General features: G+C 49.4%; 1 protein-coding gene across 1 annotated transcript in view; it reads right to left on the bottom strand.

The window, feature by feature from the left end:
* Positions 1-2,085: 2,085 nt before the first annotated feature.
* GOSR2 (golgi SNAP receptor complex member 2) overlaps positions 2,086-17,087 on the bottom strand; it is a 39,045-nt gene continuing 24,043 nt past the window's right edge. Inside the window, exon 7 of the mRNA XM_021673715.2 lies at positions 2,086-2,551. Coding sequence (XP_021529390.1) covers positions 2,439-2,551 — 113 coding nt within the window. The 3' untranslated portion in view covers positions 2,086-2,438. The remainder of the gene's footprint in view (positions 2,552-17,087) is intronic.

Genomic DNA, 17,087 nt, shown 5'->3' with positions numbered 1-17,087 from the left:
CATCCAGCATGAGAAGCTCAGTACCGAGGCAGCAGAGCAGGTCCATAGTGACTACAGTGAGGGGCAGGTGTCGAGCAGCTGTCAGCAGTGATGCTTTCAGGGCAGGGCCCATTAGAACAAACATTTTTCAACTTCGAGAATTACCTGGAGGAGCTTTTAAAAGTCCTGCTGTTGGGACTGCACCCCAGACCAACTACATCAGAATCCTTGGGGGTCTGAACACGTCCAGGGATTAGAAGACCCTTCTGCATTCAATGACCACAGGTGGTGCTGATCCCAAGAGATGCCCTGATATTCCAGTCTCAGGAAGCCCCTGCTTTCTGCTTGTGTCCTGAAGATCTGTGTGGCCATTGTGGAGGCGCTGATGGGGGAGGCAGGCAGAGGGCATGGGACCAGTTGGAACTGTATGATTCCACAGAACTAGCTGTGTGTGCCAGAGCAAGCTGATTAAGTTCTCTGAGTCACTCTTCCCATCTGTAAAATGGGAATCAGAAAGCCCACCCTCTGTGTTTGTTGAGAGGATCTGATGATGACTCTCCCCATGGTAGGGGCTGGGTGACTGGCAGTGGGTGTTATGATGGTGATGGTCTCTGCTGCTCCAGCAGTCCCCGCATGGAGGGACACCCCAGGCAGGGCTTTAGGATGCAAGCATGGGAATGAGTCACATGTTCGTTGGGTTGGGGCAGAGGAAGGATGCAGTGCTGTGAGACAGAGTTGGGGCTTTTTTTTCCCTGATGATTCAGAAACAAGAGGAGAGGTTCAGGGGTGTCCACAGTGGGGAGGGAGAGGAAGAGGCTGGGTCTGGAATGGAGGAAGTTGGAGGGGGGAGGTCTCTGGACGCCTCCTTCCCCCTGGTTCCTTACTCAGAGATATTCACTGAGCACCTGACTGGTGCAGGGTGCTCTATGGGGCTTGTTGGAGCTGAAAAGAAGGAACAGCAGTGAGAGACATACAGGGGTCTGCGTTGGGCCATGCTGTATGCCCCAAGCTGAAGAAGCCCTCTATCCCAGGATGGTCCTCTTCCTGGGGCCCTGATTCTGTAAGAGCACTGCCACTGTCATCTTTCCAGCCACCTGGTGGGAAACCATGTCTGACTCTGTCCACTCTTTCACCAAGCCTGGCAGATTCCATGTTCACTGCGGCTCTCCCTCTTGACCACCTCCCTGCTTAAGCCCTTGACATTTTTGCCTGGGCTGTGCTATAGCCCCCAAACATTCTCTGTGCCCCCTACCTCCCTCTTTCCTTATCCCTCCTTCCCTGCCATCAAGGTGATTTGCCTAGAACACAGGTGGCACCATGTTGCTTTTCTCCAGTAGCCTGTAGTGGGTCTCTGTCGTCTACAGAACCGTCTAAATGCTGAAGCCAGTGTTCAAGACCTCCTGAGGGCTGTCCTAAACCCTCTGCACCAGCCCATTTCCCTGTATTTCTCTCCATGTTCCTGTGATCCAGCCCACATGCTATACCCAGAGAATGCTGCAGAATTCACACTCCATGCCTCTGTTCCTGCTGCTCTGCTTCCCCCAAATGCCTCTCTTCTTCTCTTCTGCCCTTTGAGAACTACTTATCCTCCAAGGTCAAGCTCAAGTACAACCTCACCCATGAAACAGAATTATAATAGTTTCTCACGTATCCCCTCCACACAGTCTTCGTGCATCTTGGAAATGACAGCTAATGCTGATTGAGCCTTTCTATGTGTCAGACTCTGTTCATGTATTAACTCTCCTAGGAGGAGGCTTCTGTTACCATTCTTTACATTTGAGGAAACTGAAGCCCAGCAAGGTTAAGAGACTTGTTTGAGGTTGTGCAGCCAATCAGTGGCAGAGCTGGGATCCAGAGCCAGGCAGACCGGTGTCTGAACTCACACTCCAAACCAGCAGGCAACATGGCCGCAGTGCATGGCGTGGGTCTCGCTCTGCATCCTGCTATGGTTAGGTTCTCATGTCCATCTTCCCCAGAACACCTCCGATGAGAACCAGAACTGTCTTCCCTGTGTTTGTATGTCCCACAGCACCCAGCACAATTCATTGCAGGAAGGCCACAAACCGTTGTTGAACACACAGCCCTGCTTTCAAGGGACTTCATACATCACAGAAGTCAAAGATATTTAACCAAATAAGCAAAAGGAGGAGGGTGAGCACTCTCTCTAGTCAGATTCAAATACAATTCATGAAAACAATTTCCCCTTGAGGTGCTAATAAGCATAATGGCCATTTAGAGAGGGCTGTTCACATGCCAGGAATGGTATGAAGCGCTTTTCATAATTCTTTCTGATTTTTCTCATCACCCACATCAAGTAATTCCTGCAAGGCAGATGCTGCTGTCATCTCCACTTAATGAAACAAGGCTCAAATTGCTTAGGTTACTGATCTGAAACCACAGCTAATAATGGATAGAACCAGAGTTCAAATCCAAGTCTGAGTTCAAAAGGTATTTGCAGGTCAGGCACGGTGGCTCATACCTATAATCCCAGTACTTTCAGAGGCTAATGCAGGATGATCTCTTGAGCTCAGGAGTTTGAGTCCAGACTGGGCAACATGGTGAGCCCTCGTCTCTACAAAAAATATAAAAAATTAGCTGGTGTGGTGGGGTGCACCTGTAGTTCCAGCTACCCTGGAGGCTGAGGTGGAAGGATTGCTGAAGCCCAGCAGGTCGAGGCTGTGCCACTAAATAAGTCATAAGGAGGCTCGGCACAGTGGCTCACAACCCCATCTCTACTAAAAATGCAAAAAAAAAAAAAAAAAAAGTAGCTGGGCATGGTGGTGAGTGCCTGTAATCCCAGCTACTCGGGAGGCTGAGGCAGGAGACTCGCTTGAACCAAGGAGTCGGAGATTACAATGAGCCAAGATTGCGCCCCTGCACTCCAGCCTGTGCAACAGAGACTCTGTCTCAAAAAAAAAAAAAAAAAGTCATAAGGATGATGTATCTGACGGCCTTGAAGAGGTGTGAAGAGGTCACACAACGGACCATGACCGTGCCACTGCACTGCAGCCTGGGCAACAGAGCAAGACCCTGTCTCCAAAAACGTTTGTTTTTTTTTGGAAGGTACATAGCTAGGACACTTCACACTTTCAATTATATTTTTTAAATGAAGCCATGCCTTGATTTTTCTGTCTCATTATTTGAGATGTTGATGGAACATTTTTGTGAGCACTCCTTACTTTGTGATGATCCCTCAACCATGAAATAGTACTACTGCTACTGGTGATGATGATGAAGATGAGGAAGAGAGAAATGACCCATCATTAGACATACTATAAGTTGATTAGTAAATGGTTATGTATAGACCCTATAAAAGTAGAGAAAGAAAGAGAGGGTTATGTCAAGATGGTGGGCTAAATACTCCAGCTCTGCATCATTATAACCAGCAGGACATATTAAAGAAAATTCATAGCAGCCAAGCGTGGTCTCAGCAGCCTAGGCTGCTGGTCTCAGATCACCTCCATCAGAAGTCTAGAAATCTGTTTGCAGCTGGACAGGAGTATCCAAAGGGCCTTGGAGGTCAGAAAGTCCTGGAGGAGGAATCCAATGTGCCCTATCCTGATTCTGACACTCGTTCTCAGTGGGTTTTTGATGAAGCCACACCTCCTCTGTGGACTTTAATTTTCTTGTCTGTGAAACTGAGGTAGGGACAGATGGTCCCTAACACCTGATGGTCCCAGAAGAGTCCTGGAAGCTTGCCTTGGATATGGGGAAAAGAGAGCCCATACCAACTCAGCCTCACTTGTAATCCTGGCACTTTGGGAGGCTTAGGTGGGAGAATTACTTGATGCCAGGAGTTTGAGATCAGCCTGGGCAACAAAGTGAGACCCTCTACAAAAAAATAAGAAAATTAGCTAGGTGTGATGGCACATGCCTGTAGTCTCAGCTACTTGGGAGGCTGAGGTGGGAGGATTGCTTGAGCCCAGAAGTTTGAGGCTACACTGATCTGTTATTGTGCCATTGCACTCCAGCCTGGGCAACAGAGCAAGATGCTATTCTCTTTAAAAAAAAAAAAAAGGAGAAAAAAAAAAAAAGAGATTCAGCCAGTCCCCACTTGTCCAAAACTCAGGCTTCTCCAGTGGTGACTGTGGGCGAGAAACTCCCTTGTCAAGAACATGTGCTCTTTTGTCTGGAAGAAAAGACGGGCAGTGAGCAGATGTAGCATTTACATTTTCTCAAGTGACAACTGAACACTGAGGATGATTAGTGCTTGTTATGAAGTGTATCCAAACTATAACAAAATCTCCAACTTTATATTCTCTGCCTACTTTTTTTTTTTTTTTAAGACCAAGTCTCACTCTGTCACCCAGGCTGGAGTGCAGAGGTGTGATCTCGGCTCACTGCAACCTCCACCTCCTAGGTTCAAGTGATTCTCTGCCTCAGCCTCTCAAGTAACTGGGATTACAGGCACCCACCACTGCACCCAGATAATTTTTATATTTTTAGTAGAGATGGGGTTTCATCATGTAGGCCAGGCTGGTCTCAAACTCCTGACCTCAAGTGATCCACCCACCTCTGCCTCCCAAAGTGCTGGGATTACAGGCATGAGCACCACACCTTGCCATCATCTGCCTACTTATCTGATCATTTTTATAGAATCCACTTTCTGGCTGGGACTACAGATGCACACCACCATGTTCCAGTTATTTCATTTTATTATTTTTTGTAGAAATGGGGTCTCGCTGTGTCGCCAAGGCTAGTCCAGAACTCCTGGCCTCAAGAGATCCTCCTGCCTCAGCCTCCCAAAGCACTAAGATTACAGATATATTTTCTTACTTCTTTCTTTTTTTAATAAAGACGGGGTTTCACCATGTTGGTCAGGCTAGTCTTGAACTCCCGACCTCAGGTGATCCGCCTACCTTGGCCTCCAAAGTGCTTGGATTACCGGCGTGAGACATCGCGCCCGGCCTCTTACTTCTTTCATACCCTCTACTAGTTTGAAAGTTATGCATTTTATTTCTGTCTTTTTAGTGGTTACCCTTCCATTTTTAAAAGCATCCTTGTCCCCAAATTCTGAAATTAATAAATTAATCAATATCTTTACTTTTATCCTTGACAAAACCAGAACTTTAGATGTTTAAATTCTAATTATCTCTTTCATCTACCAAGTTATTTTTGTCTAGTATTTTATTTCCACCTTGTTTGTTAACTCTCCTCAAAGTAGTCAATATAAATATCTTTTATTTTTATTTCAAATTTAGGGTAAAATTTACTTTTTTGACATAGAGCACTATAAATCCATCTGGCTTCTCACACTTATCTTAATGCACCCGTGTTGTTTCACACAGCAGTAGTTCATTCCTTTTTCTTGCTGAGTAGTAATATTCCATTGGATGGATGTATTACAGGCTTTTAAGTTTAAATTTTTAATCTGTCTTCACAGTTGAAGGATATTTGGGTTGTATCCTGTTTCGGTGATTGCAAATAAATCTTCATGTAGAGTTTTTTGTTGCATGCATGAACAAAAGTTTTTATTTCACTTGGGTAAATACCTAGAAGTGAGATTTCTAGGTCATATAGAAAGCGCATGCTGAACTCTAAGACACTGCCAAACTGTTTTTCATAGTGGCTGCTCCATTTTGCATTTCCACCAGCAATGTGTAAGCATTCCAGGTGCTCCATGTCCTCATCAGCATCTGATATTGTCAGATTTTGTATCTTGTTTATTTGTATGTGTGCCTTTCTAGCAAGTGTAGTGGCACTCATTGTGTGTCTAATTTGTCTTTTCCTAATGAATGACGATGTTGAGCATCTTTTCATGTTCTTAAGTGCCATCTGTATATCTTCTTTAGTAAAATGTCTTTTGTTTTTTTAAAGTTGGGCTGCTTGTTTTCTTATTGTTGAGCTTTGAGAGCTCTTTATATATTTTGGATACCAGTCTTTTGGTAGACATATTATTCAGGAAATGGTATTCTGGTTGCCCATCTCTGAATCTGGTTAGCCTGAATCAGTACTGGGGCTGGGAAAGCGCCCGCTGTTTAGCCAGGTAGGGAAGGAGACATCCAAAATAGCTGAGATGTCTCCTTCCTTGGAGGAGTTAGGAGAAAATTCTGCTTCTCCAAGCTCCTGTGGTAAGGCCTGACTGCTGTCAGGTAAGCCCATAGACAACCAGGGGCTTGTCTCTATGTGATGCTGTGCTTCAGTGGTCACGTTCCATGTCAATCTCATGATCCAATTCTCCACCTGGTTCCTTTCTTCTTGTAAGAATTAATCAGTAAAAGTAACGTAAATATTAATGTCTTTGTAACAAGTATGGAAAAAGTGCTGACACATTTTGCCCCTTACCTCATCTCGGCTACGGAAAATTCCTGAGCCCCTACCTGCACGACACGTGATGTACTTGACCCCATCCCTGCCACACTCTCTTTTACCCTACCCCCAGTTGCCGACCACCATGTCCATGCCCTACCTACGCCCTACCTTCCCTGCCTCCAGCTTTTATACTCAATAAAAGTCAGAGTGTGCAGACACTCGGGGCCACTGCTGGTCTCTGTGATTTGGTTAGCAGTGGACTCCTGGGCCCAAACTTTCTTTTCTCTACCTTTGTGTTTTGCGTCTTTTATTTCTACAATTTCTTGTCTCCGAGCCAGCGGGGGTGGGGGTGGGGCTCACAGAACCCTGTAGGGCTGGACCCTACAGGCCACTCTAAAGTCCACCCCATGATGCCCTGTCTCAGGGTCCAGCCTGAATTCCTTTAGATGGGCTCTCTCCTGGATTGGTTTTCCTGCTCAGTCTAGAAGGAGAGGGAAGAGTCGGCTCCAGTGGTGGGAAGAATGGCTTCTGAGCACCTCCAGGCATGGGAGGACTTTCCATGGTTAGAGAGACAAAAGGGAAGGGAAAATTTTGGAATGGAGAGTGGGATGACAAAGGAGAGATCTCGGAATAGGAAAAAATGCTCAGGAAATGTCCTACCGTAACCTTTCCCACCATGGGAGTTGGTATGAAAAGTTCTCTTGAAGAAAAATCACATGGCTCAACAATTATAATAGTCATAAGTGCTCGAGAACTTTCCCAAAAACCTGGGCTTCCAAATGCAAATGAAACCTGGAAGAACTTTTTTCTTTGCTCCAGAGATAAAGTCGTAGTTCCCAAAAGAAAGATGAAAAAGCTCTCCTTTCTCAAGTGATTTTAAGGCAATCTGAGCTCTAAGATCTGAAAAGTAGCCAATGGCTTTTGAGTACTACCAGACAAAAAGAAATACACTTAAAAGGATGTGGGTGGGGAAGGAGGTTGGATTTCTGTTTCTCCAAAAAGCAGAATGCTTTTCCTTTTTGAGCCAAACGTCTTTAAAAATGTTTGTAAATTGGAGATTACACACTCTGCTGCCTGCTCTGAGCTCACAGTCAGTCTGTCCATCTGTCTGGCGGTAGATACAGGTGACGCTTCTGCTACTAAGCCCCACCTCCCACCTTCCCACCATCTCACCAGTATCACTACCTGGCCACATTCTAGGTTCCCACTACAGTCTTTGCACTGACTCTCACTCGACCTAGGAAGACTCCTCTGCTTGTTAAGGAGAGCCTTGCACGCAGCTACCTTTCTCAGGGCACTCTTCATGGCTGCACAGAAACCTCGTCTTTGCATTGGCCGTGACTTTGGTAGAAGCATTTCCCATGTCATGCCATTCACTCAGCCTTGTAATAGTTCTTGGATGTAGGTTGTACATTTCACTGTGGAGGAAACAGGGGCAATACAGCATGTCTGACAGGGAGCAGAGTAGGCTAGAGCTCGGTTCTCCTAACCTATGTCATGTGTGAGCTTTCTATGGACTGGACTCAGTCTTCAGGCTGACTCAAACGCCCCAGAGCCTTTGACTTTGCAGGAAGTTGGCTCCATCTTTCACTGTGCCCCTGTGAGGGCCTCTGGAGGCCAAGGAAAAGTCTTCTCCATCAGAGGGGGTGGTGGGAAGGCGATGCCCTGATGTCCCATCCCTCTCCCCTGAGCTGGCACATCCCACTGTGATGTCCCACACCCAGGCCTCTAAGTAGCTCAAAGGGAACTCACACAGACACGTCTAAGGCTTCTTCTAGATCCTGCTTCCAATGGCTCTTGGCTTAGTCAGGCTGTGAGACACCTTGCTTCCTGCCGTCAGCACTTCCTTCAGTTTGAGAATAAAAGGAAGTCATTCTCTGAGCCCCCACACACGTTTCCCACCCCCAGTCTTCTTTGCTAGCTCCTGCTGTTGCAACTGTCAGGAGTGGATTTTTGGGTAATTGTTGCCATGGAGATCCTTTCTTGAATTATTGTGCAAATGTATCCCATCTTCCTCCTTATTTGGTGTGCGATTTGGATGCCTGTAAAATGTGAAGGTTGAAGGCTCCACTTTTTTCCCCTGCCCTCCAAGTTGGTTTGCCTGGACCAAACCTTCCTGGCAGGCCTGCTCCCCACTCCCAGCTCCTCTGAGGCCCCCTGGCCAATTGCTGCCAATGGAAAGGAAGTCCTGCACAAATGGGGAGAGGAGACCCACTCTCCATGGATTATGGGTGAGGTGACCCCAGGCCAATGACACTTGGCAGCAAAGACTCCCAAAGCAGTAGCCATAAGCTCCTTGGTGAGAATGAGCCAGAACTCCATTATCTTTCTCCAAGAGACAGAGCCTTTCTAAAAGTTAGGAGTCGCTCAGTCAGATCTCTGACCCCCTCCCACTTCCATCACCATGCTAGGCACACTGATCCCTGCTGCAGCATCCTGGGTGAGTGCCTTGCCTCTGTTTCCCCTGAGTACTCATCCTCCTCCACGGAGATGTGTGGATCATTAGGACTGATTATCATGTCTCTCTCCTGTCCGAGATCTGGCCCATTTCCCCATTGCTTCTTCTACCAAACACAGATTCAACCTGCATCCAAGGGCTTCCATTAATTCCCTTCTCTCCACCAAACAAACCTGCCTTTGTGTCCTCTCTGCCTCTCCACTCCTCCTCACCTGGGCTTCCTGCTGTCCAGGGTTCTTTTTTTTTTTTTTTTCTTGAGACGGAGTCTCACTCTGTCACCCAGGCTGGAGTGCAGTGGCACGATCTTGGCTCACTGCAACCTCTGCCTCCCAGGTTCAAGCAATTATCCTGCTTCAGCCTCCTATGTTGCTGGGATTACAGGCACCCACCACCATGCCTGGCTAATTTTTGTATTTTTAGTAGAGATGTGGTTTTACCATGTTGGCCAGGCTGGCTCGAACTCCTGACCTCAAGTGATCCTCCTGTCTTGGCCTTCCAAAGTGCTTGGATTACAGATGTGAGCCATCCTGCCCAGCCTGGGTTTCTATTTTTGTTTTTAAGGCAGGGTCTCACTCTGTTGCCCAGGCTGGAGTGCAGTGCTGTAAACTCAGCTCACTGCAACCTCCACCTCCTGGGCTCAAGCACTCCTTCCACCGCAGCCTCCCAAGTAGCTGAGATTACAGGCACGTGCTACTGTGCCTAATTTTTGTATTTTTTGTAGAGATAGGGTTTCACCATGTCACCCAGGATGGTCTTGAACTCCTGAGTTCAAGCGATCCACCCGCTTGGACCTTCGAAAGTGCTGGGACTACAGGCGTAAGCCACCATGCCCAGCTCTCCGGAGTTCTGATTCAGTGGTCAGCAGGTAGCCTCGCCCAGCTCGCCCCAGCCACCTTTATGCAGCTACCTTTCCTTCTGCATGGCTTTTCCTGACTCTTCTGGGAATTCATCACTTTCCTCAAGGCCCTCCATTAGCATCCTTCCTCACCACATGCTCATTGTGGAGCTGCTGTGTCAAGGATTTAGTCTTGGGGGGTGGTGAGGGGACTCAAAGAAACGGCAGTAAGCTGAAGACAGCAGACGGTGGCATCCTCTCCCGCCAGCACTGGCAGCCACGCAGGCTACTCCCATCCAACAGGAGCCATGAGACAGTAGACACATGGCCACCCCCTCAGCGTCTACTTGCATTTGACAAGCTTCCCAACAAAAGGATTCATCATAACACAACAGTCAAGGAACAAGAGAAATAAGAAACATTGGCAAGAGCTGGGCGTGGTGGCTCATGCCTGTAATCCCAGCACTTGGGGAGGTGGGTGGATCAACTGAGGTCAGGAGTTTGAGACTAGCCTGGTCAACATAGTGAAACCCCATCTCTACTAAAAAAATACAAAAAAGAAAAAAAAATTAGCTGGGGGTGGTAGTGCACACCTGTAATCCCAGCTACTAGGGAGACTGAAGCAGGAGAATCGTTTCGTTTGAACCAGGAGGGGAAGGTTGCAGTGAGCTGAGGTTGTGCCATTGCACTCCAGCCTGGGGAACAAGAGTGAAATTCTGTCTAAAAACAACAACAACAACAAACCTGGCAAGGCAGAATTCTTCGGCGGGTAAGGATTTCTACATCAGAGGGGACAGGGTCTGAGTTAAACCCTTACGAGTGTTGTTGAATAACAGATTCTGATCCAGAACAAGCCCTACGTGCTGTGAATCAGTTTTTCCGTGAAGTAAGTTAAGACGGACCCTCCTGCTCCTGACTGCCCTCTTCCTCCCACTCTCCATCTCTACAGGGGTCAGACTCCGTATCTTCCTGTCTTGCCAAGGAGGCTCCATGGGGCATGGAGAGATTGTTCCCAGTCTGACGTGAGGAGAGACAGTATCTGGATCCCAATTGAATAAGGGATTAGAGTCCTCACCCTCAGTGACTTGCTAGTCTGATGGTGGAGACACAGCTCTTGCTCTAGAGAGTTCTAGAGAGTCAGTTGGTAGGGGTGGGGTGGGGGGAGTGGGTTTGGGGTGAGAGAGATGAGACACACACACAGCTATACTCACTCATGGAACCAAGTACTGCTGAATCACAGTGTTAACAAAAGTGAGTGTTCACAAGGTAGTTGGGATGGTGGAGTTAACACCTGGTTTGGAGGGCTTCCTGGAGGAGGTGAGTGCAGAAGGAATGGTTCGGTGAAGAGGAGGTGGGATTCCAAGCCATGCTGCTTCAGAGGTATGCTTGGCCTGAGATCTTCATAGGGAGTTAATGAGTTTTTCCTCAGTGAGTCTAGTTCCAATGTCAAGTCTTTTTAAGCCTTTATTAGACTCTTGTTAAGAATTGGGAGGGCTCAGTCATTTGAATGAATATTGTGTGGCAGTTTACCATCTAGCATCTCATGTGTGGTAGCTTGGGAGGGGAGAACAGAGACAGGGAAAGACGTGGGTTTGGTCTTGTGGCGGTCTGCATTGAGGACTTTCACTGAAAGGGATGGAGGCCCAGTGCAAATCTGCTTAAAGAGGAAAGGGATTTATTGATTGGCTTTCCAAATTGGGAAGTTCTGAGGCTTCAGGCATGGCTCAATCCAGGGGCTTAACTGATACTGCCATCTCTCTCTCTCTCTCTCTCTCTCTCTCTCTCTCTCTCTCTCTCTCCCTCTCTCTCTCTCTCTCTCTCTCTCTCTCCTCTCTCTCTCTTTGTTTTGCTTTCTTCTTGGAGCACTTCATTCTCAGGTGACCTCTCACATGGCTGGAATAAAAGACTAAGACTTCAGGGTACAGTGCCTCAATTTCAGCCATCAGTTAAGATTGGACTACAAGGAGCCGTGCTCCTTTTGAAACCCTTTCCCTGAAGTCTCTCTCAGCAACTTCTGCCCATATCTTATTGACCAGAACTGGGTAACACGACCCCCACCTTCAAGAAAGTCTAGAGATGCAAATATCTCCAACTGGACTTCTTGTTAGATCAATAAAATTGGAGTGTAGCTACTGAGAACAGGGGAAGAATGGAGGTTGGTCAGGAAACCAGCAGTGTCTACAGGAATTCCAGGGAAGATTCTGATCGGCTCGCCACACAGTCATGCGGTCACCCTGGATTGACTGCTGCGGGCTGCTGGCACAGTCCTGCATGGACCAAGCCTGCTTCAGGCACTGACCCTGCTGGAGGAGGCAGCCCTCACTGAGCCCCATGGCGCAGGTTTTCCAGAGGAAGGAGAGACAATGGCACCAGCAGAAGCAGGTAAGGATTTGTAGCCCAAAGGCATGATGCTGGGCAAATGACATACACCCACTATAAGAATTTTCTGGTGTAGAAAGAAGATGCACCAAAAAAATAGCTTCCGGAAAAAAAAAAAAAAGCTTCAGAAATCTCCCCCCTCCCTGATGCAATATATACGAAGTTATGTTGCAGGAACCCAATATAGCCAATCTGAAAGGATGCAGAGAAAAACGGGTTAGAAAGGAAGATTTCCTGGTGGGAGTGAACGTGGACCTGGGCTGTGAGGAGGGGATGTCCAGAGGGGAGAAGCAGGGAGGCCAAAGCCCCAAGGGAAAAGTCAGACTTCCTTGCAAGGCTGAGAGCACGGCTGGTGGACCTAGTGGGGGAAGAGAGGGCCCTGGGTGTCCTCCCACCCTGGGGCATTTTTCCTCTCTGAGTGTACCTGGGCCCCAGAAAACTAGAGGTTTCCTTTTCCCCTGGGGTCAGTATCTGGCTTTGGGACAACCCTGTCAGCATGACCCTGGCCTGGGAGGTTGTGCAGGGAGAAGGGGTAAGATCTCCAATGCTAAGCTCCAGAGTAATGAAGGGGGTGGCCCCAACATGGGGGCAAAGGAAAGTCCCTGGGAACAAATCCCTAATCCAATTAGGAAGTGATTATATAGTCATTTTCAAGGGCTATGCCAGTTACCAGGCACCTCCCAGGAGGCTCTCTCTGGCAGCTTGACAAGTCACTGCTAAACCTGTGATCTGGAGACGTGGGTTGGCGCGGCAGCTGGGCGAGGAGCCCAGGCTCAGACAGCTGGGGTGGGAGTCTTTAAGGATGAAAATGATGGGTAAGGAGCTTGCTGTTGTCATGGAAACGGGCTCTGGGTGGATGAGCTCCGGTTCGATGGGTAACCCGCGGGGAGAGCGCCACCCCCACTAGGCTTCACTGTGGGCAGCCAGCCGGCACCTCTGGAACCCGCCGTTCCAGTCAAGCCTGTGGGCTGTGTCCACCTCTGTCTGCCTCCTCCTAGGGACAGTGTGGCCTGGCAGTGTGTGTGCCAGTTTGTGTCAATAACTGGGGGATATGGGGAGATGTCCTCAGACCGGAAAAGCCTTCGGCGTGGCTCCTGCCGCCCTGAGTTAGCTGTGCCTGGCATGAATGTGGTACAGTGACAGGCCACGGGAGTGTAGCTGGGGCGAGGGCCACAGACTAGGCTAGGACAGTGTGGCACGGCGAGACTGTCCCTGGGCAGCAGCACTGGACTGGGAGTCGCTGATTTCCCCTGTGACTCCAGATCTCTCGTCACCAACTGACTGGGTCACCCTTGGCAAGTCATTCTCCCGCAGAAAGTCCAGCTTGGTGGTCCCCAAGACCACTTCCAGCTCCGCTTTTCCTCCATTCTGGGATTTTTGATCGGTTTTGATCTCATCAGCCCCATGTCTCACCCACTGAACCACCCCACTACAGCAGAGTGCTCCGATACAGACCAGTCCCTGCCCTCTTAGGCCACTGAGCAGGGCCCCGGGCAGGCAGGATGCTGGGGCAGCCCCACCCTCTTGCGGCTTGGCCTTTGCTGCTCAGGGTCATCTCCCCCCAGGTTCACACGGTGGGGGTTCCCGAAGCTCATGACTGCCCTGAATGCTCTTGGAGACGGGCCTAATAAGCTGCCTGTTGCAATTACTCTTCCATTTCCAATAGGTGCTACTTTAATTGGGGCTTTCCCTGGGACGTGTGAAGGAAAAAGTAATTTGCAGTATGGGCTATTGGCTCTGGCACTGATCATACACTTAGCAATTTCATCTTCTCCCCCTCCATCCTCACCCGCCCAGCCCTTTCACTTCCCCTCTGCCACCTCCTCAGCCAGCTGCCTCCTCCTTACCTACAAGGGGCAGAGAGTCCACACTCTCTGGGGACCAGTATGGAGGGAAGAGGACCCAAGAATCCAGCTGGGGGTGAGGGATACGAACAAGAAGTGACTCAGGGGCTGCTCTCAGCCCCCGTGAACTCTTGCAGAGACATTGAAAAGACTGGAAAGGCAACAGCTGAGAAAGAGGATCTCAAGTTCCTAGGATATGAACGCGGCTTCTCTGTCTTTATCCCACGCTGCCTCCAGGAGGCCCCACTGCCTCTCTTTGGGATTTGTTTTCCTCTCTTCAACACGCACTGCTCGCTGCAATTTCAATCAATATTTATAAAGTGCCTACTGTGTGCAGAGGGCCAGGGAATGAAGGAGGGCAGGGAGTAATTAATCTGCTCTCAGACACCCACGCCTGGCCCCAGCTCACCTCTGCAGCCTTTCTTCCCTCCACTACACCCAACCTGAAGCCTGAGCTCCCCCCACAGAACCCCCCTGCCCTTCCCAAACCACACCCCTTTGCTAGATGACTCCCTCTCCTGAGACCTTCCTCCCAGGCTCCACCTGCTCCAGTCTGACTCATCTGAGATTCAGCTCAAAAGCCTCCCCCAGGGTCCCAGGGTGAGTAGATGCTACTTCTGCCGTGGCCCTAAGCACCTTGTACCTGCCTGATGGTCTGTACGCTTTCTTGCTGCATGCGAGTGTGTGTCTTCCAAGCTAGACGTGGGCATGATTCAAGGGAAGTGCGGCACATTGTACTTCCCCAAAGATGCCATCCCACCTGCTCTTCTTAGACTGTACTGACATTCTGCGTGCTGAGAGAAAGTTGGGGGCTTGTGACTATGTAGCTTGTGACCACCATGGCCAAAGGAGTATGGCAGAACAGATGCCCTATGACTTCCAAGGCTTGTCATAGAAAGCACACAGGTCCCACCTGCCCTCTCCCTTGGGATATTCACCCTTGGAACCAAGCCAGGGCTGAGGAAGCCCTGGCCCCATGGAGAAGCCGTGTGCAGGTGTTCCAGGGCATAGCCCCAGCCCAGAGACACTGTGCCAGCCACATCAGTAAACCTCCAGATGATTCTCCTCCCAGCCTTGGACTCTTCCATCTGAGGCTCCAGATGTCGCTGAGCAGAGACAGCTGTCCCAGCCATGCCTGGTCCCCAGTTCTTATACTCAGAGGCTGTGAGGTGTAGCAACTGAGAGCTACTGCCGTCAGCCCCTATGTTTTGTGGTGATTTGTTACACAGCAGTGGATCGCAACGCAGGTGGGTCATGTCTGTACTCCAAGGCCCAGCCCCACGACTGGTACCTGGTGGGTGCACAGTTAATAGCTATCAAAAGAACAGATGAATGACCTTTAGCAGGTAACGACTCCAGACTGACCTGTCAATCATCATCCTCATCTTTCCTACATCCTCTGCCCATGGTTCCACTCCTCTCATGGAACCCAGGCAGTCCCGAGCCCAGCCCTGATAATATCACCGAGCCCTAAATTAACCAGCCCTGCAGGCTGCTCCACATCCACAAGTTCTTACTACGTAAGCTCCTTAGATCAGTATCCAACCCCAGCAGTAAGATTATGGGATTTCTGGCACTTGCAGCCTGGCGCATCCTCACTGATCTATGTGCTTGACTGGTTTTGTCTTCATCACGGTTCTGTGAAGTAGGCCATTATTATCATGCCCATTTCCCCTACAAGGACACTGAGGGTGGCAGAGAAAGAGGGAGTGAGTGAGTCCTGATAGGTAATGAAATGGAGATTTGAATTCAGGTCTTCTGACGCCGAACACGATTATATCTGCAACATCACAGCTTGTAACAAAGTCTGGCAAATACTTGCAGTCCTTTCTTTGGGGATATCAGCTTGATACTCACCATCACACCAGCTGAATAAGAAGAGGTCAGACCTGGGTCTTATGCAATGCTAATGAACAACCACAACAAAACCTCGGTTACTGTCTTTCTATGTCTTGGGCTGTGCGGTAGGACTTTATAGGTACGGCGGCATGCACCAGCCACAGCTGCCCTGTGAGATGGACACTATTCATCTCCAAAAGGTGACAGAACAGAGGCGTGGAGAGATGAGGTGGCTTGCTCAAGGTCCTACAGCTAAGCGGCAGAGGTGATCTTCACACTCCACCTGCCTGACCCCAGTCACTAAAGGTCTTTTCTCTCCTGACAAAAATCACTTCTAGGCTGAGAAAACTGGCTCACACCTGTAATATCAGCACTTTGGGAGGCTGAGGCAGGTGGATCATCTGATCATCTGAGGTCAGGAGATTGAGACCAGCCTGGCTAACATGGTGAAACCCTGTCTCTACTAAAAATACAAAAATCAGCTGGGCATGGGGGTAGACGCCTGTAATCCCAGCTACTCAGGAGGCTGAGGCAGGAGACTTGCTTGAACCCAGGAGGTGGAGGTTGCAGTGAGCGGAGATCACACCATTGCACTCTAGTCTGGGCAACAAGAATGAAACTCGATCTCAAAGAAAAAAAAAATTCACTTCTAGTGACAGACCTCTCAAATACAGGCACTTTTTAACCTCCACTTGAGGTAGCTGTTGTTATTCTCACTATACAGACAGGACGCTGAGGTCTGGGTGATTAGCCCAAGGTCAAGCTGCTAATAAATGGAAAAGTCAGGATTATAAGCCATGGCTGCCACCCCCAACTGAAGCACCATCTCACCACCCCCATCATGCTATGCTGCACCTCAGAAGATCATGTCCAGTTCTTCCCAGGACAGTGGGGCCTGTCCACACCCACACCAGCCTGACAGCTCCTCCAGCTCTCAGCATCTTGGCAGCACGAACGTTAAGTTGTGGGGAGCTCTGAAGGTGTTGGCAGTGACAGCTTCTGCCCTGCCCCGCCTGGCTGGTGGTTTCACCAGATCTGGGGCAGGGTGGGGAGGGAGCAGGGGGAGTTCAGGTTGCTGGGTGCTCCTGGGAGAGAGACTGACAACCCACAGCCCAGCACGTCCTCTCTCCTGCACACATACACCAAAGAGGAGGCTGCCCTGCTTCCTAAGCAGTAACTCCTGTGGCCACAGAATCCAGGACATGCACAGGGTCCTTCCCCAGCCTTCCTGGTTTCAGAGAAAGCTGAGGGTTCCTGCATCTGCATTCATGCCAGGGTCCCCTGCCTTCCTCCACACCCCCTCCAGCTTCACCCTAATACTTCCCTACTCTTCCCACAGTCCACTCCAAACCCAGCCTGCTGAGAACCAAGCTCACACCACTGCCCTGTGAACCTGGCCCCTGTTCTGCCTTCCCCAGGGGCAGCGGTCAGTTGCATCCTCCAGGCAGCCTCCTCTCATGCTGGGTGGGCTCTCTGCCCTCTGATATCTACCCCACTTGCT

Source organism: Aotus nancymaae, unplaced genomic scaffold, assembly GCF_030222135.1.
Source record: "Aotus nancymaae isolate 86718 unplaced genomic scaffold, 86718_ANA_hifiasm-v0.15.2.pri h1tg000089l, whole genome shotgun sequence".
Taxonomy (NCBI): Eukaryota; Metazoa; Chordata; class Mammalia; order Primates; family Aotidae; genus Aotus; species Aotus nancymaae.
This window is presented reverse-complemented; position numbering and strand designations above follow the sequence as displayed.